At 37.2% G+C, this 22,568-nt stretch overlaps 1 protein-coding gene across 8 annotated transcripts in view; it reads right to left on the bottom strand.

The window, feature by feature from the left end:
• Positions 1-22,568, bottom strand: part of EXOC2 (exocyst complex component 2) — a 262,089-nt gene that overhangs the window by 11,483 nt on the left and 228,038 nt on the right. For all 8 annotated transcript variants that reach the window (XM_028511621.2, XM_036026609.1, XM_028511622.2 and 5 more), the window contains 2 exons: positions 11,521-11,576; positions 11,223-11,345 (listed from right to left, as the gene is read on the bottom strand). In XM_028511621.2, the coding sequence (XP_028367422.1) occupies positions 11,223-11,345; positions 11,521-11,576 (179 nt within the window). The remainder of the gene's footprint in view (positions 1-11,222; positions 11,346-11,520; positions 11,577-22,568) is intronic.

Below are 22,568 nucleotides of genomic sequence, written 5' to 3'. Positions count from 1 at the left end.
ACCCATGGAAACTAAGGGGAGGGGGGAGAATGCTGGTGTGAGGGTTGGTGCAGGAAAGCAGGAAATAAGGGGGAGAGAAAAAAATGGACAACTGTAATAGCATAGTTAATAAAATATATTTTAAAAATTAACATTGATATGATCCAATAATCTAGTCTCCAGATCATATTCCAATTTCACCAATTATTTCACTACTTTTTTATGGAAAAAAATGTATTTTCTTGGTCCAGGTGTAATCGAAGACCTCACTAGGCATTTAGTTTTCATTCCTCTTCAGTGTCCTCTTGAGTGGGACAGCTCTACACTCAGTCCTTTCTTTGATGACCTTGTCATCTTTATAAAATATCCCCCTTCTTCTCTTCTTCCTCCCCTCCATTTCTTCCTCCTCCTCTTTCTTCTCTTTTTCCTGCTTCCCTTCTTCTTCCTTTTTCTCCTTGTCTTCCTCCTTTTCTTCCTCCCTTCTAATTAGTTGGAAATCTAAGAAACAACATCATTTCACTTGTAAATGTTTCTCTCAGTGATGCATATTATTCTCCATGATCCCTCAGCACTAAAGGAACCCTGGCTTCTCATCTATGTGGTTTATTGCATTCTCTGGATATAGATGTATGAATCTTAGATGTGGCTTCACTCATCTCTCAGGTCTTGAGGTGCCAGTGGATGCCAGGGGCAGGGCCTGTCTTCCTCACACAGCATACAACCAGCCTCACATGCATTCTGTGTCAAGAGGAGGTTACTGTTCATCTATGACAGGGGTGGTAAACACAAGGCCTGCGGGCTGAATCCAGCCCTCCACCTTGTTTTATCCAGTCTGGCACCTTTTTTCTATCCAGTGGCAGCACCAAGCTCTCGCTTAACTTTTAAGGAGTAGTTACATTTGTACAGTCCTAAAATTACATCCGGCCTTTTGAAGGCAACCTCAAGGCTGATGTGGCCCATGTTGAAAATGAGTTTGACACCCCTGATCTATGATGCTCCTTTGGTAGAGGGCAGGGGGATAAAATACAAAACTGGCATCTTAAAAGTATTTTTTATTCCCTTCTTTCATTTACCCCACTTGGTCTGATTTATTTAGGGCTCTCAGTCAACTAGCAACTACAAAGAAATAAAAAGCTGTATAGGAAAGCATCCCCCACATACTGGGCTGTGCAGAAGCAGTTGTTGCATGTAAGCCCTCCATTGCTTTGTCAACTTCTAGAATCAACCTAGGGATCAGGTGTGGAAGATTTATGATGGTCAAGCAGTAAACCTGTGTTAATCAGCTGTAATTTGGTCATAGAAGGAATGTAAAGTATTTGATTACACCAAGTAAGTGTAATAGTGCATTTTACAAAGGAATGGGAGGGAGCGGTAAAAGGGAAGGGAAGAAGAGGCCAAGTACACATGGTGAAGGAGAATACAGAAAAGCATCCTTGCTATGCTTAGTGAGAAATATAGGAAATACAAAGGTGCAAAGAGAGCAAATTTTTTGATTTGGTATAAAAGTCAGTAGAACATCCTTAATTACCCAGAGGGCCAGGATATGTGAATGATATGCAGAGCTATGATATCAGCCAGGAGAAATGGTAACAGCATAGCATGCCAAAAGCCAGCTTCTGGGGAGTAGGCCTGGGAAGCAGGTGCTGCTGGGAATGTTTCTTTACATTGTAAGCCTTGCTGTATTCTTTCATATTTTACCACATGTATAAGTTACCTTGATAATTATTTTTAAAGACTAATGAACTAAGAACCAAAGGAACTGGATTATTGTCTTGGTTTCACCAGTTATCAGCAATCAGTCATTATCTAGGCAACAGTTTGCTGCCCCATGGCCCCCTAGTCCCTGCCTCACGCTCTCAGAGTCATTGTGAGGGTCAAAGCAGATCATGTGCATTTAGGTATTTTATAAGCTATGTATTGCAAGTAGTGTCAATAATAGTAGTATTACTGTATTTTTATCATTATCGGAAGAGGGAGGACAAACATGTGAAAAAAATAAAAAAATATAAATAAATTAATTGAGACACTAACAAGAGCTATGCAATACTTTAAATGCAGGAAAAGGTTTATAAGGGAAAATCTGGGCCGCTCCAAAGATAAGGGGGAGTGTGTATCTGCAAAGATGCTGTCTCAGTGAGGACTACTCTACTTCTGGGAAAAGCAAACTCACATTATGTATATACAATTATTATTTTTTAAAATTTATTGCTTTAATTTAGAAATATAGTTGGTGCACAATATTATATTAATTTTATGTGTAGAATTGTGTGACTAAACATTTATATTACCTATGAAATGATCACCCTGATAAATCCAGCACCCATCTGATATCATGAATAGTCATTACAATGTTATTATGTCCTTGTGTTGCACACTGTATTCCCATGACCATTCTGCACCCACCAATTTTTGCTTCTGAATCTCTTCACCTCTTTCCCCATTCCCCAAACCTCCTCCCATCTGGCAACCATCAAAATGCTTCCTGCATCTATGAGTCTGCCTCTTTTCTGCTTGTTTATCTATGTTTGTCTTCTACATTCCACATACAGGTGAAATCATCTGGAAGTTTTCTTTCTCTGTCTGACTCATTTCACCTAGCATACTACACTCGAGGTCCATCTATGTTGCTGCAGATGGCAAGATTTCATCATTTTTTTTATGGCAGAATCACATTCCATTTCATATATTCACCACTTCTTCTTTATCCATTCATCTGTTGATAGAAACTTAGGTTGCTTCCATATCCTGGCTATTGTAAATAATGCTGCAATAACCATGTAAATGTATATGCCTGTATGATTTAGTGTTTTAGGTTTCTTTGGATAAATGCCCAAAAGTGGAGTTGCTGGGTCCTTCTTTGTCTCTTTATATAGGCAGATTTTGTTTTAAAGTCTGTCTGTTATAAGTATTGCTAACCCAGTTTTTTGTTTTGTTTTGTTTCCATTTTGAGGAAATATTTTCCATCCCTTTACTTTCTATCTGTGTGTCTTTCAATCTGAAGTGAATCTCTTGTGGATAGCATAGGTAAGGCTCTTGTTTTGTTATCCATCACTTACTGTATGTCTTTTGATTATAGCATTAAATTCATTTTCAATGAAAGTAATTGATGGATGGTTCTTTATTGCCATTTTTAGTCATATTTTTATCTTTCTTTTATATTCATCTTTTTAAAGAAGGCCCTTTAACATATTGTGTAATACTGGTTTGGTGATGATGAACTCCCTTAGCTTTTTTTTTTTCTTGTCTGGGAAGGTCTTCATGTGTCCATCAATTCTAATTAACAGCTTTGCTGGGTAGAGTAATCTTGGTTGTAGGTCCTTGCTTTTCATCACTTTGAATATTTCACACCAGTCATTTCTGGCCTGCAAAGTTTCTGTTGAAAAATCACTGACAGTCTTATGGGAGCTCCTTTGTAAGTAGCTAACTGCTTTTCTCTTGCTGCTTTTAAGATTCTCTCTTTGTCTTTAACCTTTGGCATTTTCATGCAATGTGTCTTGGTGTGATCATTTTGAGGTTCATCTCATTTGAGACTCTCTGTGCCTCCTGAACTTGTAAATCAAGTTAAGAAAGTTTTCCTTTATTATTGTTTTTTTCAAATAGGTTTTTAGTTCTTGCTCTCTCTTCTCCTTCTGGCACCCCTATGATGCAAATCTTGGCATACTTGAAGTTGTATCAGAGGCTCCTTACACTATCTTCATCTTATTTGGTTCTTGATTTTCTTTTCTGTTCTAACTAGGTATTTTCTGCTTTCTTATATTCCAAATTGCTGATATGATTCTCTGCTTCATCTGTTCTACTGTTGATTCCCTGTAACTTTTTCATTTCAATTAGTGTATCCTTCATTTCTGACTTTTAAAATGGTTTTCATGTCTTTTTTTCTATAGTTGAAGTTCTCGCCAAGTTCCTTGAGAGCCATTGTTTTGAATTTTGTATCTGGTAGTTTTCTTGCCTCGATTTTATTTAGGTTATTTTTTTTCCTGGAAATTTCTCCCGTCCTTTTATTTAGGACCTGTTTCTTTGTCTCCTCATTTTGGCTACTTCTCTGTGTTTGTTTCTATGTATTATGTAGAGCTGGTACATCTCCTGGACTGGTAGAATGGCCTTATGTAGTAGGGTCCTGTGGGGCCCATTAGCACAGCCTCTCCAGTCACCTGAGCTGGGCACTCCAGGTGTGTACCCTGTGTGGGCTGTGTGTGCTCGCCCAGTGTAGTCGAGCCTTGGGTGCCCTTGGAAGGGATTGACCCTCAGGCTGTTTAGTTGCAAGGATCAACTGCAACTACAGCAGAGGAGATGCCATGCAGGAGTTAATCCTACAGAACAGGACTTGCTTCTATGGGGCTTTGGTACCTGACAAATCTGTCCCTTGAGTGTGCCACTCATGGAGGTGGTTGGATTGTAATCCAGCATAGTCTGAAGCTGTCTACTGGATGCACTGGTTCTGGGGCCACCTGAGTGATGAAAGGTTAGCCACTACCACCTGTGCTCTGCCTGGGTCCACCTGGCATGAGCTACAGAGTGACCTGCAGGTGGCTGCTACTTGTGCTTGGCTTGGAGATGCCAACGAGAGGCCAAGGTTGAAACTGAGGCTGGCTGCTTCTAGTGAAAGGCTAGGGGACACTTAGTGAGTGGTATGGGTTACACAGATGCCAAATGCTACTTGTTTGAGAGATTTTAGGATAGTCCAAAGCATAAGCCAAGAGAGGCTATTTGTATGGAAAAGACACTGAAAATGCTTGTGGTAGGCCCACATGTTGAATGGAGTGGGGTCTCAGGGAATCACCAAAGCAGGGCAAATATTGCTACAGTTACATGGAGATTCAGATATGGTGGCCATCTGCTGGCTCTCCTGGGGGAGGGCTCAGCAAAGGAACAGTGGCCTCTGCTAACACTTCTGTCTGAGAGAAATATGCCTCTGTAGCTCTTACCCTGAAGCCAGATGGTTTAGTTCTTCCTTATATATCTCTGGAGTCTTTGGAGCTGCTGCCCCAGCCCTGGAGCATAGAACAAGTGAGCCTGAGTAAGTCCTTGCTTGTGTGGTCTCTTTAAGAAAAATGCCTGGAACTCCAGAAGTACTTCATGTCACTCAGCCACAAACCTTGCTGCATTTTTCAGACAAGAGTAATAGAAAATTTTCTCTCAGGCACAAGAACCCTGGGCAAGGGGTTCTGATGTGGCACTGGGACTCCTCACTCCTTAAGGGGGGCTCCCACAGCTGAGATATCCTTCCTGTTTTTAAATTCCCATTTGTGGGTGTGGGGCCAGCCCACTCTGAGTTTGTGCCTCTCCTACCAGGCTTGACGTGGCTTCTTCTTTGTATTCTTAGTTGTAGGACTTGTGTTCAGCTAGATGTCAAGCATTCTGAATGGTGGTTGTTCTGTAATTTAGTTGTAATTTTGGTGTGTTGTTCAAGGCTGAGGACTGCATTTACCTATGCTGTCATCTTGATTGGGAGTCTACACAGTTATTCTAATAGCCATGACTTTGACCCCTTCATTCCACTTGTGAAAATATTTTTTTGAAAATAATTGTTAATATACAGAAATATATCTGATGGAGCCAACTTAAATGTTAACAATAGAGAACTAACAAATAAAATGTGATACTTAATCATAATGTAACATTTGTTATGAATACTCTGTAGCAACATGGAAAATGTTTATTATAAGTATGCAAAATTATATTCATACTATGATTTATACTAATATAACCACATGAAAACTCATAATAAGGATGAAAATTGGAAAGAAATAAAGGGTAAAATATTTGTTGGTATGAAATGCATAATGAAGATTATTTGCTAGATTTTCGCACATTTCTCTCTTCAAGAACCATTTGAACTCCTGTGATGCCCCAGGGACTATGGTGATCCACACAGAAATAGTCCTGCCCTATTGGAGTTAGGACTTAGGAACACAGTTATTATGTGCTTTTAATTGTGCTAAGAGAGGCAAGAAGGAGGTTCATGATGTCATGGCATTCTCTTCACAGTAACTTTTAAAAAATATTTTTCAATTAAAGTTGATATTCAATGTTATTTTATATCAGTTTAGGTGTACAGCTTAACAGTTAGACATTTGCATAATTTGATAAGTGATTTCCCTGATATGTCTAGTACCCACCTAGTGTGATGCATAGTTATCATAATATTATTGACTATATACCCTGTGCTGTACTTTACAACCCCATGACCCCATTTTGTAACTACCAGTTTGTACTTTTTTAATCCCTTCACCTTTTTCACCCAGTCCCCCAACACCCCTCCTCTCTGGCAATCATCAGTTTATTTTCTGTATCTGTGAGACTGTTTCTGTTTTATTTATTTTGTTCTTTAGATTCCACATATAAATAAAATTACATAGTATTTGCCTTTTCATTTGATTTTTTAAAAGATTTTATTTATTTATTTTTTAGAGAGGGAAAGGAAGGAGAAAGAGAGAGAGAGAGAAACATCAATGTGCTGTTGCTGGGGGTCATGGCCTGCAACCCAGGCATGTACCCTGACTGGGAGTTGAACTTGCGACACTTTGGTTCGCAGCCCGCGCTCAATCCACTGAGCTATGCCAGCCTGGGCTTCGTTTGACTTATTTCATTTGGGATAATCCTCTAGATTTATCCATATTGTCTTAAATGTTAAGAGTTCATTCTTCTCTGTGGCTGAGTAATATATTGCATATATGTACCATTTTTTAAAAATACATTTTATTGATTATGCTATTACAGTTGTCCCATTTTTCCCCTTCACTCCCCTCCACCCTGTACACCCTCTCCCACCCACATTCCCTCCCCTTTAGTTCATGTCCATGTTTCATACTTATGAATTCTTTAGCTACTACATTTCCCTTACTATTCTTACCCTCCCCCTATCTATTTTCAACCTACATTCTATGCTACTTATTCTCTGTACCTTTTCCCCCTCTCTCCTCCTCCCACCCCCCTGTTGCTAACCCTCCATGTGACCTCCATTTCTGTGGTTCTGTTCCTGTTCTAGTTGTTTGCTTAGTTTCTTTTGGTTTTGCTTTAGGTGTGGTTGTTAATAATTGTGAGTTTGCTGTCCTTTTACTATACATGGTTTTTTCTTTATCTTCTTTTCTTAGATAAGTCCCTTTAACATTTCATAAAATAAGGGCTTGGCGATGATGAACTCCTTTAACTTGACCTTATCTGAGAAGCACTTTATCTGCCCTTCCATTCTAAATGAGAGCTTTGCTGGATAGATCAATCTGGGATGTAGGTCCTTGTCTTTCATGACTTGGAATATTTCTTTCCGGCCCCTTCTTGCCTGTAAGGTCTCTTTTGAGAAATCAGCTGACAGTCTGATGGGAACTCCTTTGTAGGTCACTGTCCCCTTATCTCTTGCTGCTTCTGGGATTCTCTCCTTCGTTTTTACCTTGGCTAATGTAATTACGATGTGCCTTGGTGTGTTTCTTCTTGGGTCCAACTTCTTTGGGGCTGAGCTCCTTGGATTTCTTGGAAGACTGTTCCCTTTGCCTGATTGCGGAAGTTCTCCTTTATTATTTGTTCAAATAACTTTTCCACTTGTTGGTCCTCCCCTTCTGGTATCCCTATAATTCGGATGTTGGAACGTTTAAAGGTGTCCTTGATGGTCTTAAGCTTTTCGTCGATTTTTTGAATTCTTATTTCATCATGCTTTCCTGCTTGGTTGATTCTATCTTCCTTCTGGTCCACTGTATTGTTTTGAGACTCAGATTCCTTCCTTTCACTATTGGGTCTCCTCCGAGTATCTTCCTGCATCTCTTTTATGGTAACCTGCATTTTTCCATGTAATTTGCACCCAAAATCAACCAATTCCGTGAGCTTCCTGATCACCAGTGTTTTGAACTGTGCATCTGATAGATTGGCTATTTCTTGGTCACTCAAAAGGATGAGTCCTGGGGACCGATCTGTTCTGCTGGAAACATGTCTTATGTCTTACCCTATCTCTCCTATTATTTTATTTCTTTTTTTTTCCTCCGGTTTGGTCACTCTTGTTACGGTGGGGCTGGGGAGCCTTAGGTGTTCACCGGGGCTGGGCGCCCCAGTTGCTAGATTGTGACGTTATATGTGGGGGCAGGGGCGGGAGCGGGGACAGGAGGGATCAATGGCGACAGTTCCGTTCTCCTGGAGTCAGACACTTCCCTGGGCTTCTGGGCCGTGAGCTCTGCCCTGGTCCACAATCGCTGCCCCACTGATTCCCCCAGCCGCTGCTTGCGCACTCAGGGTTCACCGCTGCGCTCTTGCACCCGGATGGCTGTCGCACCGATTTTGCGCCAAATTTCCCCCGACTTATGCGCACCACCGACCCAAGCCAGCCCCGCGCCCGCTAGGCTCATCGTCCCCAACCAGTCTGGATGTACGGGTCTACTTCAACTTCTTGGCTGTCCGACTTCCATTTAGATAAATCCTCTGACAGTTCTGATATTATGACTGCAAATCATTGTTGTAAATTATTGTTGTTCTGTTCTTGGTTGTGCGAGGAGGTACAGTGCGTCCACCTATTCCTCCATCTTGCCGGAAGTCCCCTCAATCAATACTATTTTAACTTTTTGAGTTAAAATTTACATGCTACACAATAGACAAATCTTACAGTGTACCATGTGATGAATTCTGACTGAGGCATACACCTGAACAATGGAAAGCTATATCAAGGTACAGAACCAACCCCCTAGGCCCCTTCCAACTTAATCTCAACAACTCAGAGGAAAGCACTTTCCTGAGATGTTTCCTTCCTACCAGAGAAGAAACCTATATAGTAATATATGTGCTTTGGTGTGAGGATTCCTTCATTCAGCTAAACACTCCTGAGTTTCATTTAGGTCAGGGGTGTCAAACTCATTTTCACAGGGGGTCACGTCAGCCTCGCAGTTGCCTTCAAAGGGCTGAATGTAATTTTAGAACTGTATAAATTTAACTACTCCTTAACAATTAAGTGAGAGCTCAGAGCTGCTGGTGGGTAGAAAGAAGGTGAAGGGCCAGATAAAACAAGGTGAAGGGCTGGATTTGGCCTGTGGGCCTTGTGTTTGCCACCCGTGCTTTAGGTGGTAGCAGTAGTTTGTCCTCCCTAATGCTCAATAGTAGTTGGTTATATGAACATATTGCAGTTTGTTTATTCTGTTGATAAACACCTGGGCTGTTTTTAGGTTTTGGCTATTAAGAAGAAAATTTATGGGCATTCTTGTATGTTTTTTTCATAAACACATATTTTTAGTTCTCTTAGTTAAATACCTACGATTAGAATGGCTGGGTCATAGGGGATATGTATGTTTAGTTTTCAAAGAAACTGCAAGAGTGTTTTCCAAAGTAGTTGTATGATTTACATGCCCAACAATGTGTGAGAGCTCCAACTGATGTTGCTGACCATCTTTCATGTGCTGACTGGCCATTCTGGCTCTTTCACAAATTCAATTATGTCTACGCTAGACCTTTTGATGTTGCCCCAAGGGTCCCTAGTGATCTGTTAATTTTTTCCCAATCATTCCTTTCTCTTTTTCTCACATGGGATCTGCAAATTTGGTGACTTTTCCTTTTGTCATCTCCATTCAGCAGTTATTCTGATCTGGTAGATTGTAAAAAAAAAAAAAAAAAAAAATATATATATATATATATATATATATATGTTTTCTGTCTGAGAATTTCCATTTAGTTATTCTTTTAAATTTCCTTTTCTGCTGATATTTCCTATCTCTTCATTCATTTGAGCATAGTCTCCTCTCCATTACTGAACACTGCTTAATACCCTTGTCTTTAAATTCCAATAACTAGGTCATCTCAAGACTGCTCTCAGGTGCTTGTCTTTTCTATTGAAAATGGGTCATGTTTTCCTGTTTTTACATTTTTATAAAATTTGGATTGTATCCCAGACACTGTATATGTCATACTGGGGACACTCTGGATTCTGTAATATGCCTCTGAAGAATATTGATTTTGTTCTGCTTTAGCAAGCAATTTACTTATTTGTACTCAAACTAAAAACCCCTGGCTCTTGGGCAGCATTTTAATTCTTACTTCAGTCCTTTTAGCTTTAATTGGGCTTATTATAGTGGAGTCCAGCCATGTATGTATAGTTTAGGGGCCAACTAAAGACTTAAGTAGCTTATACACACAATTTATAGCTCTTGCTTTCTGTACTCTGGGATAGCTTCCTCACTTTCCTATAGTAGTACTTTGCCCTATTCCTCAAGCCTAAAAGATGTAGGTTTAGTGAAGTTTTAGGTACTTCTGGACCTGTCTTCAGGCTAAAATCCATAAAAACGTGAGGAATTCACCCAAGTGCCGTTCCTTCCAGAATCACTTACTAATGGTCACTTCTCCAAGTGTTTTTCATGTTTTTAATTTTTAATATTTTAAAGTTTTTATATTTTTATTTAAGATTACAGTTGTCTTCTATAGGGGGCTGGCCTAATAAGAGCTTCTTCAGCCATTACCGTAAGAAAAACTGCCAGCACTTTTTAAAAAACACAGTATGTTTTAGATAACTGAAAGCTTACATGTAGGAGGTCACTCTACCACACGCCTGCACACCCTAGCTCCTACCAATTTTGTTGTATGCATACAAAGAATTATCTGGTTTATATGTTATATTTGTTATTGTAATTACATAATTTAAATAACTACAACATAAACCAATGGAATATTAAAGCAAAGAGATGTTTCTATGCAAATTACATTGAACAGTTTGAAAAGACAATAAAAGAAAGTTGTGGATTGGTGGATCGAGCACCGACCTGCCTGCGAATTGAAAGGTTGCCGATTCAATTCCTGGTCAGGGCACATGCCTAGGTTGCCAGCCAGGACCCCAGTTGAGGGCTTGTGAGAGGCAACGTGTTGATCTATATTTCTCTCCTACTCTTTCTTCCTTCCTACCACTCTTTCTAAAAATAAATAAGAAAAATCTTTTAAAAAATAAATAAAATTCCTAAATTTATTTTTTAAAAGTTGCTAAAAATGTCTTGTGAAATTAAATGTAGTAAAGACAAGTATAAAATAAAACAAAGATAATTACAGAACTTTAGAAGGAATCCACAGTCAAGATAATTTGACAAGGGTTGTTAAGGTCTTGTTCTGCTCTGCTAAAGACACAGAAACTCTGGAACTTGTAGACAAGACATAATGAGCAAGAGAGACAATGTGGATTGCAAATCAGCAGATCCATAAAATAATCTGTGTATAAGACTGATGATTAAAAATATACTTGTGTGTTTAAATGAACTGAAAGTTTGACATGGACCTGTGAGTAATTCTGGTACCTGTAATGCTCCATTTTTGCTGAAGGAGGAAACACACTGCATGAGTCGACTGAGCTCTTCAGAAACTGCTTCCACCACCTTGGTCAGGACCCGAGGCACCAATTCCTTGGAAATAGTGAATACCTAAAAGAAGGTTTAAAATAAGGAGAAATGGTGCATTATGTCCTGACTTGAATTTGTTAAACACAAAGGAAAGCACAAAAAGTTGGGAAAAAAGGCCTCCATAGAAACCACAAATTATCCTTTTTCTCCTACTCCAGTTACTGATATCTCTTAGGAACATCAAATGATAGCTTACCTCTGCATGTACTGCAATTATATTCACCAATGCTTCTTTCAAATAGTTTCTAACACCTGAAAATAAGGGGGGGGAGGGAAAAGCATTTAATAGAAACACAAGGTACCTGTCCCTGCTGCTGGCATCACTGCACAGTTGTCTAAGGAGAAACAGAAAGTAACACCACCACTGTCAATTTCCTTTTGAGAACCAAATGGTGAAAGGACTATTTTTGTACAGGTTTTTGTTTTTTTTTTAAAGGCTAAATTACTTAAGAGTTTTCTTTCATTATTTTCCATTGTTATTGTTTACGTTCTCTATAACTGTTTGTCAGCCTCCTTCAAAACCAAAATTTTAAAATGTCCTTTGGTTTCTTCATATATGTTCTTCATATACATCCATACACACACTCAAGTTAGCAACCAAAAAATTGACAACAGAAGAATATTTATCAAAACTTATAAAACATATGCTAAATATTGTAGCATTATACTGCCAAGGATAAAAGTCTAGTTATTATGCAGAATAACTATTTTGACCTTAAAAAATTACTTTTGGGAGACACTTTTGACAAAACCACATTCACTCTGATTCTGTAAAACATGTTAAAGACTGGACAAAATACCAGATTTCAGATGGTACCAATTAATGAACACTACTTCACTTAAAAGCAGGCACAAAGACTTAACAGTATAAAAATCTGAAGTCAGATTACTTGGATCAAACCCCAATTTCATAACCTACAAATTGTAACTTTTGGCAGAAAGACTGTGAGCCCAGTTTTTCTTTTACTAATAAACTTAACAACAGTGAGGCTTAAAGAAGACAATACATTTAATGCATTTAATAAACGAACTTGTGCTCAAGACCAGAGGTGCGGGTATTTACAGGGTTAACAGCTTCATTATAATGCAAGAAAAAAAAACCATAAGAACAAAATGCTGCTTTATTGTAACCCCAAAACGATTACTTGGATTTGGAATGGACTATTTCAGAATGCCTTCTAAATTAACTGCACACAATGAGAATACCTTCTCTAAAGAACAGGGAAATTTCTACTGCACTGTAAAATCATGTGTATTAACAGTAATGGTTTTAAAGATAATCTTTTCCCAAATGTCATTCAAGCTATTGATTAAGGGAAGTTGAGATAAATACTAAGAATAAGAACTATAATCAACTTTTTGAACTGACATTTGCAGATTCTAAATACATAACTAACTTTTGATATCTGTCATATACAATGGTGTATATATAGGCTATTTCTTTGAGATATGAAAGTTCAGGTGTTATTAATTATATTTTGCTGATGAAAAAACTCATAAAGCTGATTGGAGAGTAATTAAATATAATCCAGAAATTAGTTGACTTCCTGAGAAAAGATAATTGCAAGCTAACAAGTTTTATCTGGGAGGTAGGAGAAAATAATATAGGAATCTATCATAAGTAGAAGTGAAATAAACTAACTTGTGCTCAAGACCAGAGAAGCTTTCTTTTGTAAGAAGAAAGCCACACCACAGAGATGTTCCTTGGACTGTTCACTGCTACAGTCATGGCATGAGGTCTGACCTGGCTGTGACAATCATGATCACTTGGGTCAATACATCTCATCTTGTTCCCAACTCCCTGGCAGTTGTCCCACTGTGAGTGGAGGGAGGCAAGGAAGGGCACTTTGGTTCAACAGTCCAAAATCACTATACTCAGGTCTAGAATCTTTAAATTGCAACCCTGTGGAAGACTAGCTTATAAATGTATACATATATAAAATATATAGTTACTAAAAATATAAGCACAAAAGCACAATATTAGGCCAGTGATGATCTAAGCAACTTAAGAATAAGAAATTCAAGAGTCTCTACCCTCCATGAAAACCAGGGTCCTGTCAATGCTATTATATGAACATGAGGTTGGGTTCTAGCAATGACTGAAAATATGAGGGCAATTTTTAAGTTGTAAACTTCTTTAGTGTGAAGACAAGAGTGGGGCCAGAGTGCTGATTAAAAAGCAAAAAATTAAACTTAGAATGAAATAAGACAATGTCACATGCTTAGTATGCTATAAAGTCAACTCCCACTCTGACCCTGATAGGAAAAACATTTCCTGGCAAGAACCCATCAGACTAAGCATTACTAATAAAACACCCTGTAAACGAGATAAATCTAAATTACTCAACACAATTCTAAAAACAAAGCTGTGAATAGCAGGAAAAAAAGCACAGGATGCTTTCAACCTGTAGAATCATACTTTTGTTGACAGAAAATTTGAAAGAATAAATCAATCTTCCTATTTTATGTTATTCTGACCCCAGGTTTCACAGGAATAATGTATTGGAAGGAGCAGAGAATCCTAACCTTGGACAAATAAAAAACCCCCTGAATTTCTCAGAGACCTTCTTTTTGTGAACAGAAAAAGTGAGATAACTGCCCCTCCACCCACAAGGGCAATGACAAAGTACTTCAAGGGGTAAGTGGTAATGTTGGAAAAGCAGAAGGAAAAAATTTGGGCCCTAGGGATGAAGAGAAAAAGAGCTCGTCAGGTCACAGTAACTTAGTAAAAGTTCAAAAAGACAGAATTATATTGAACACATCTGGAAAATGCATGCTAGCTCAAGACAAAGTCCAGTGAAACGTAATTATAACCTCCCAAAGTAATGCATATGCTGGTGTTATAACCTAACAATGAAAAATTTTAAATATAAGATAATCATTGATTGCTTCTCTCCAAAAAACTACCCGTTGTGTTAAATGAAAATATGTTTTTTGTATTGTCTATTGGGCTAAAATTGCTTAGTATTAAAGGAATGTCTAAAAGTGCTCATTCATTCAACATGAATTTGTTGAGATTCTGCTCCCTGGTGAACACTGCTAGGCAAACATCAGAGGCAGTCAGACATTAGGTCCTTCCAGTAGAATATGGAAATATACCCAATATAAGACCCCAAAGTGCTTAGTTATTTTTGCCTTAGTTTATTGGTGTTTGTGTATGTATCTGTACATATAAATTAGTGCTAAATGGCTATATGAAAGGGCCTTATATATTTTTAAAAATCTCTGTATTCCAATTTAATTTGTGAAACATTTACTTGCTATTTCTATTTTGTGCCATCCTTAAAAGGTTAAAGAATAGCATCGGGGGAGGGGTGGCAAAGTCAGGGCAAAGGTCCTAAAGACTAGACAGAGTCTGTGTCTAAGGAGTGAGGGATGAAGGTTTATAAACATGAAACAGATAAGATCTTTGTGGTCTTCCTAGTTAAGAATTTCAATTCCTTTCTCTCTCTGCTCCATCCTACAGCCAGTTATCTACAATGAGAAACAAAGCCATTATCAGACTCTGCTCACTAGCCTTCTCCCTTCCCTAACCTCTACCCTGTACTCACTCAGGGGTCCACACTGAGACTTTAAGATGGGATTCTAACAAACTAAATGCAGATTAACCCTTTCGGTTTATCTGTAGAGTTGTCATACCATTTTGCTCTAAGTCCAACTGTGGGGGAGGATTGTCAGTTCTTTAAAAAATCTGTACCAAAAGAAGCCAGTAATAGTGGCAGGTGCCAGAGATTGCCTCGCTTGCTCCACGCCACACTGACGTCTTTGACCATCTTTGATGTACTGACCGTCAAAGAACCCCACCAAAACACCCCACCAAAACACCCCACCAAAACACTCCACCAAAACACAGCTGGCAGCAATCTTCTTTTCAGTAGCTAAAGTGACTGTTTGCTCTTGTCTGACTGGGAAAAGAAAATATGGGAATCATGCCAAAAGAATGAAAATGTAAACACTCCAAATTGGAAGAGAACTGGTTTGGTTTTGGGGAAGTGTAAAGTTGGGTATTCCCTGTGATTTCACTGACAGCTTAGCTAAACTTGACAGTCTCTCCCATCAATGGAAAGGGTTTGATTTGGAAAGTAAGAGAAAGGTAGTAATAACGCCAAGAAAGATGTTGCCTGATAAAGATTCTGGAACTATCAGAGAAAGACTGTACATACATTTTGTCATCAGAGTGGTTGAGGGCTTAGAGCAGATGGCAGAATGAAGAATGAGTTCAAAGGGACCATGGTCATGGCACTTAGGGCCAGGACCAGGATTTGATTTTGGTTACTGTTTACAAAAGGTCTGTGATTGTGAAAAAGGGACCATTTTGTAGTTAATTTGGGTGGTATATGTTCCTTCTCTTCCCAGTACTATATTCTAATTTTAATATTATTAACATTAAATATTGATGATGATTTTAGTTTATTGGGGTAACAGAAAGAACATTCAATAGAAAGTCAGAAAACTTGGGATCCAGGTCTGGCTTACCTATATACTAATTAATATGGCCTTAGACAAAAATCAGTTCACTTTTTAGGCAATTGCCTACTGTTTTGTAAACAAAGCTATTCTAAAAATGTAACAGGTTTATCCCTTTATTCTTCAAATATCTGTTGTGTATGTACTATTTGCTAGGTACTGCCAGGTGGTGATATACAAAAGTGAGAAAAACAGACATAACCCACCCTGAAAGAGATTATCATTTAGTGGTAAGAAGCATTTTATAGATCACAAAGTAAGTAGCACACATGCAAGGGGAGACCACCCCAAAAAACCAGAATTTTTAAATTAAAAATTGTGTTATTTATTCTTACGTTTTTATTTCAGTCAACTTCAAAGTACTCTCCATTTGATGAAATACAACTATCAAGACATTTTTTTCCACTGCTCAAAACTTTTTTGAGCTCATCGATTTTGGTTCCTTTTAGTTCTGCTGTTTTTTTATATCACCCCTTCCACATTGGTAAAACATTTGCCTTTAAGGACTTTTTTCATCCAGGGAAACAAAAAAAAAAGTCACTTGGGGGAAAGATCAGGTGAATAGAGAAGGTGGAGTGTGGGGTTCATGTAATTTTTGGTCAAAAGCTTCTGAGCACTCAGTGTGGTGTGGACAGGTGTGCTCGTAAATCAACCTTCATGAAGTGGGCAAACATGTTGAGTCTTCAAAAAAAATTTTTTTTCACTGAAGCAGAATGCAGCCTCTCATAATAATGCCAGCTGGTACACTGATACAGATCAGTTCCTATAATACTCACCTATCAGGGGAAGCTTGTAATATAAGGGGACCGACCTCCAGAAGATAATTCTGTTTTTTGGGGGGGTGTCTCTCTCATATTTCAGGTGCTAGTTTTTAAATAAAGATGTAAACAGCTGGGTAAAATGTATGATGACTGAAAAAAAAACCCAACAAGGTGCACCAAAAGGTTGCGGGTTCGATCTCTGGCCACACCACATACGGGAAGGAATTGATGTTTCTCTCTCTCTCTTTCTCCCTTCCTTTCTCTCTAAAATTGATAAATATATTCTCAGATAAGGATTAAAAACAAAGCAAAGAAAAAAAGTCTGTCATCTTGTCATCTTGCTGCAGCATATGTGAACTGTAGGCGAAGTTCTTTCAAAGGGCACAAGGAATCTGGGGATAGCTGAGAGTGCATGAGAACATGACAACAGCAGACAGCCCAGGTGCAATATCAAGTGTCACTATAATGTGCTACTACTGGAGAGACTTGTCTTTCATGATACTCTTGTTCCGCTGATTTACACAAAATTCTCAGGAAGCTGGAATTTTAGTGGAACTCTTTGTGATCTATAAAGTGTCATACTGGTTTTGAAAAGAATGATTAAACACCACATACTGGAGAAGGCTAAGAAAGTTGTCCTATGGTGGCATCTGAGGAGTAGCCTGAATTAGAATTCTACAGGGTATGGCAAAAGTAGGTCTGCAGTTGTGAGTATACAAAGCAGAGTTTATTCTTGCATTATTACTGATTATTGTATTATTTTCCATGCAAACTGTAAACCTACTTTCCTTCCACACTGTATACATGTGAAGAGAAGGCAGAAGCAGATGCTGACCTCGAATACCCATGATACCTATTAGTCAGTCACCTTTGGGCAAGTTTCTGAACAGCTCTAACTTGTTGTTTTCTCTTTCTAAAACAGAGATACCATTTATTAAATGAAATATTTCTAAGTAGCTGATGATTGCAGGCAGCCATCAATGGAAGGCAGTATTACTGGTAACACCCATTGCCTTTCCCTTGTACTTTGCTGCACTTAGCTCCCCCGTCATGTCCTCACTGCTGGGTCCCATTCCTCCTACTGCCACAGCTTCCTATTTGTGTGACTACACGATTAATCTCTCTCCTCTGATAGACTGTAAACTACAAGCACAATTGTAGTTTACTTACCTCACTTACCTCATCTTCGTATCCTCAGCAACTGCCACAGTGGCTGGCTTATAGCAGATGCTCACAAATATTTATGAGTTAAGAAATCAAAGGCAAAGACCTTGTGTGTCTTGCTCACTAGTAAGCTCCTAGGATTTAATTCTCTTATATAAATTATTAAGAGACTGAATGAATGAAAAAAATTAATATATGTAGAATTCTGTAATATAATATTCTATATTTGCCATCCACTATAAACATAAATTGCTCAGTTTATGTGCAAAGGAGATATTCTCTGCTAAAGCATGCATCTTTCACTTCTCACAGGATTTAAGAAAACAGAGTCCTTCTGCAATAATTTTTCAGAGTTCATTTGACAAATATAATTTGAATTAAGAAACTGTAGCAGACTAAAATATTGCTGAGGCTAAATACATTTTTCTAAATGCCTTATTTTTCTAGCTATATACTTAAGCAAATACTTTAATCCAAATAATAAACCATTAAATATTTGCTGAATGCTCACTCTGTGCTAGATATTTAGGCAGATACTCAGATATATTAGAACACAGCGCACTCTCAGTTAATGTGTTAAAACATCTACGTTTCCACAGTGGGCCATAAATGCCAAATTTATGATACCATTAGAGAAGGTGCTGTCAATGTGGAGAGTATGACCAGGAAAGATATGGCAAACTGACTTGCTCCTTGAAATCACAGACAGGTGCTACATTATTATGGTGTAGTAATAAGTATTGCTTTTAAAAAGATTCCCCTTAGATAAACACCCACAACTTTCCATGTTATTTAGGCAAGGGAATGAGAACAGCTTCTAAACAATTAGTATATGTATCTCCTCCACTCTCTGAATATGAAATTAGAATGTGTCATGATATTTGACAAAAAAAGTGTCCCCGCCCACACAGTATCAATCTAGACAATCACTTAGCAATTAATCTAGTAGCTTAGTGTGGAAATTCCCCATGGAGAAAACAAAGCTCATCTCTGCTCTGAGCAAGAACCTGTAGGCTTCTTTTCACAGGGTGGGCTTCCTGTAAGTGGGCCTATATACCACACACCATCTTCTCCAAGAATGAAGGTCTTGTTTTTCATACATCAAAGTAGGAAAAAAGTCTTTTTTCTTGCTATATTTGTCAGTTTCTTCTTTTAACATAACGAGGAGGGCATTTGATTTTTGTAATTGGAATACAGTAAAAAATTATTGAGTGTTTGTTATAATTACATGCCAGACTCTGTTTCAGGTGCTGGTGCTTTAGTAGTAGCCACCAGAAAAAAGCAAACCCACAAAAAACACCATCCCTCTTCTCACAAGACCTACATTCTACTGGGACATACCAAGATTCAAGAAAATGTCACCATATTGCACATGGGAGAGGGACTTCCATGTTCTCTAAAACAGCACAAGAAAGTAACTGCATGGAATAAAACTGGCAAATAATAAAACTCACAATGGCACACACCGGGCTTCTGTTTGATTAGAATCCTTGACACTGTTTGTGGAAAAAAAAATGGCTTCCCTGATTTGTTGGAAAGTTATAATGCTTAGCAATAATCTATAATAGATAATGTACAGTGCATATGCCATCACTTGGTTGTAAATTTTATCTGGAAAATCAGTTGATTTTTTGGGGCTTCAGGTTTTCTTTCAAATATGAGGGATGATTTATAAATTAAAATGCATATAGACAAATTAGATTCTTCTTACAATGACTAATTTGGACAAATTGCTAGGCAGACATTAAAGAACAGAATAATGAACATTTTGGATTGATCAAAACTTTATTCTTGATTTTTTATTTTGAATAATTCATTGAAAAGAATTAACACAAACAGAAGTATAAGTTTTCATAATAACAAATAAAGGCCAATAAAGTTCTCCTTCATCTTCTCCCTAGTTTGTTCTATATTCTTCCAGATCTTTTCCAATATATTTTCATATATATATATATTTCCTATATATTTTAGGGAAAAACATATTTTCCCCTAAAATATGAGAGCACACCACACATTCCCTTCTTGAAACTTGCTTACTTTGTCCATAATGTATATCACAGAAGTTCTTCCATGCCAGTCAGTGTATGCATAGCTACCTTACAATTTTCAATGGCTGCCTAAAATACTATAGTATGGTTGCATCATATTTATTATTCATGCTCCTACTATTTATTCTAAGTTATTCAGTTTTATTATTCATTCTACTTATTCATAATTTATTCCCCTACTGTTAGACAGTTATGTTGCCTTTCAGTGTGTACTACTATAAATAATGTTGCAATGGACATCGATCCTTGTATTTTCATGGAATAATCTACGTAAGACATCTTCCTAGAAGTAGAATTGCTGATTCAAAGGTTTTTAGTTTTGATTAATTCTGCCAACCATTCAAAAGGCCAAACAAAATTACATCCCTGCTTCATGCCTTTTTGTTTTTTAACTTGGCTTCTCTAATTACTATAATCAATGACCATAATATATTCATGCACCTCCTCAATTATGATAACAAAACTTTCAATTAAAACACTAAAAATTACTTAAAATACCAAAGGCCAAAGGAAATTTATCAAAAGTTACGTAAGACATATTTACTCTGATGGTGTAAATGATATCTGAAAAAAAACTGAACAGAAAGAACACTGTGTAATTACAGAAAACAACTGCTATACAATTTGAACCTATACCAAGAAGGTAAACTTTTCCATGAAGCATTTCCTGTCATAATTGGACAGACGACTCCTTTAAACACAGACAGATTTCAAGGTACGTTGCCTAATGTTGTTTTGAAACATGATACCCTTCAGTCAATAGTATAAAAAAATCAAACTTTGGAAACTCTGGAGATACTACTTACATTATAAACCACATTTCCTGTTTTTAACCCCTGTGCCCTAAATCAGTTATCAGTGCTAGTCTACAGATATAAATAGATTGAAAAAATACTATAAATATCCCACAATGTACTTTTTTTTGGTCAAACTGAAACACAACATGAAAGAACTTTGGGGTATTATTTTTTCAAGTAAATTATCTATTCAATTACTCTCTGAAGACACATTATCAAAATTACTGCCTATTAAACACAAAGTAACTAGAAACTGTATGAATATTTCCAGACACATAGAAAGGCCTAAATATTCTGCAACAAAAATAACTTTTGTTGGAATAAGGTGTGTTGAGTCCCAGGTCTTCATTTTTTAGTTCACTCATTCCTAAACTGGTGACTTTTCCTAAATTGATGAACGTCTTTTGCCATATAGGGGATTTTTAAAATGAATATTCAAGGAAAGGATACCCTTCATATGTAGTATACGAATGAATCACTTCACCCTCTACTGTCTTCTATTTTCTTTCTCAGGATCTTTTTTAGGGGAGGAGGGGAGGAGGACTTTAATTAATATGATCTCCTAAGTTTCAAATGAATGGGAAAATTTCCTTCTATGAAAATAAAAATATTGCTAGCAGTGAAAATAACAATAATATGATTTCATGGCTTATTTTCTCCCATTTGTCAGAAAGGATTATATTCACAAGAATTTATTTAGCATTCACATACTTCACAGACCTCTTTTAATACTGAATATGTGTAACAGAATCATAACTTCTCCTATTTCAAAGTTAAAGTCTGATATGTAAAACAACATACTATCATAAACTATTACAGACTAGATTACTGTACACAGAATATAAATTTCTTTTGAAACTTGATACACTTAATTCTATGTTATTTTTTCATTTCTTAAACATTTTAATATATACTTAATTTTAGGCTAAAGGTAAAAATTAACTAAACATTAACTGAGAAATCAAACTCATTTGTTTCAATTTAGTCTTTTTCATGAGAAAGCAACTTCAACTAGGAAAGTAAAAATGACATGAAAATAGGATGCTGTCTTTATATGCAAATGAATATATTTGTTTTACAATATGAGGCATCACTACATTTATATGTAATATTTCATAAACTGGTTTGTAAAAATTGTTCAATTTTCAAAATCTCGATTTTGATTGAGTACTGATTGATATTTTGAGTTTTTTTAAAATGAGAATGACTACAATTAAGTAAAAAGTAATAAATGCTTGTGTTAGAATACTGGATCCCGTTTAGCTGTGTCTCTGTGATGAAATGAGCTAACACACAGAAAGTGCTCCACCACTGTGTGGCTCATTGTAGATAGTATGAAAATGCCCAGTAGTATTATTTTATGGAGCCTCTAATGCATCCTTATCATTGGAATCATTACCGTGGAATATAGCAAAGAAGTAATAGGGTATGGTTCATATTCCCAATCTATGATTCCACATACAATTTAACAAATAAAATCCAATGCTATATTTTAGCCATTAAACTAAAGACCTTGAAATTAAAAACAACTGATTTGCAATAAAATTGAAGACAGAAATAATATGAAAAGCCAATAGCTAACTTGTGGTTTAAAGTGTCATTTACACAATAATAAACCTTTAAAAATCTTTTAAATCTTTTAATAAGCATCTTTTAGAAGCCAAATTTTGACTATTAAAACCTGTTGGAGATGATATAACTGAAGTGAGGAGCAACATGGCAAGCTAGAAAAAGTTTGAAGTGTGGCATCTGGGTCTGAGTCCATGCCTTGGGTAAGCTGTCTACGTACATTAGCATGCACTTCTACTTTGTGATACCAGTTTTTAAAATTTATTGTAAGGATTACCAACAACAAAGACACAGGAGCTCAATGGTAGCAAGGAAAAGGGGCAGGGAGGGTAGTAATGGTAACTTGTTTTGTTGATAGTGTATTGTTTTGACTCTTTGTAAGAAAATCTTCATTCTAGTATCTGAATTCTAAGTTATTTTTTCTCTTGGAGACTTTAT

Source organism: Phyllostomus discolor, chromosome 5, assembly GCF_004126475.2.
Source record: "Phyllostomus discolor isolate MPI-MPIP mPhyDis1 chromosome 5, mPhyDis1.pri.v3, whole genome shotgun sequence".
Lineage (NCBI taxonomy): Eukaryota > Metazoa > Chordata > Mammalia > Chiroptera > Phyllostomidae > Phyllostomus > Phyllostomus discolor.
Note: the sequence above shows the minus strand (reverse complement) of the source record. Positions and strands in the feature narration are given on the sequence as shown.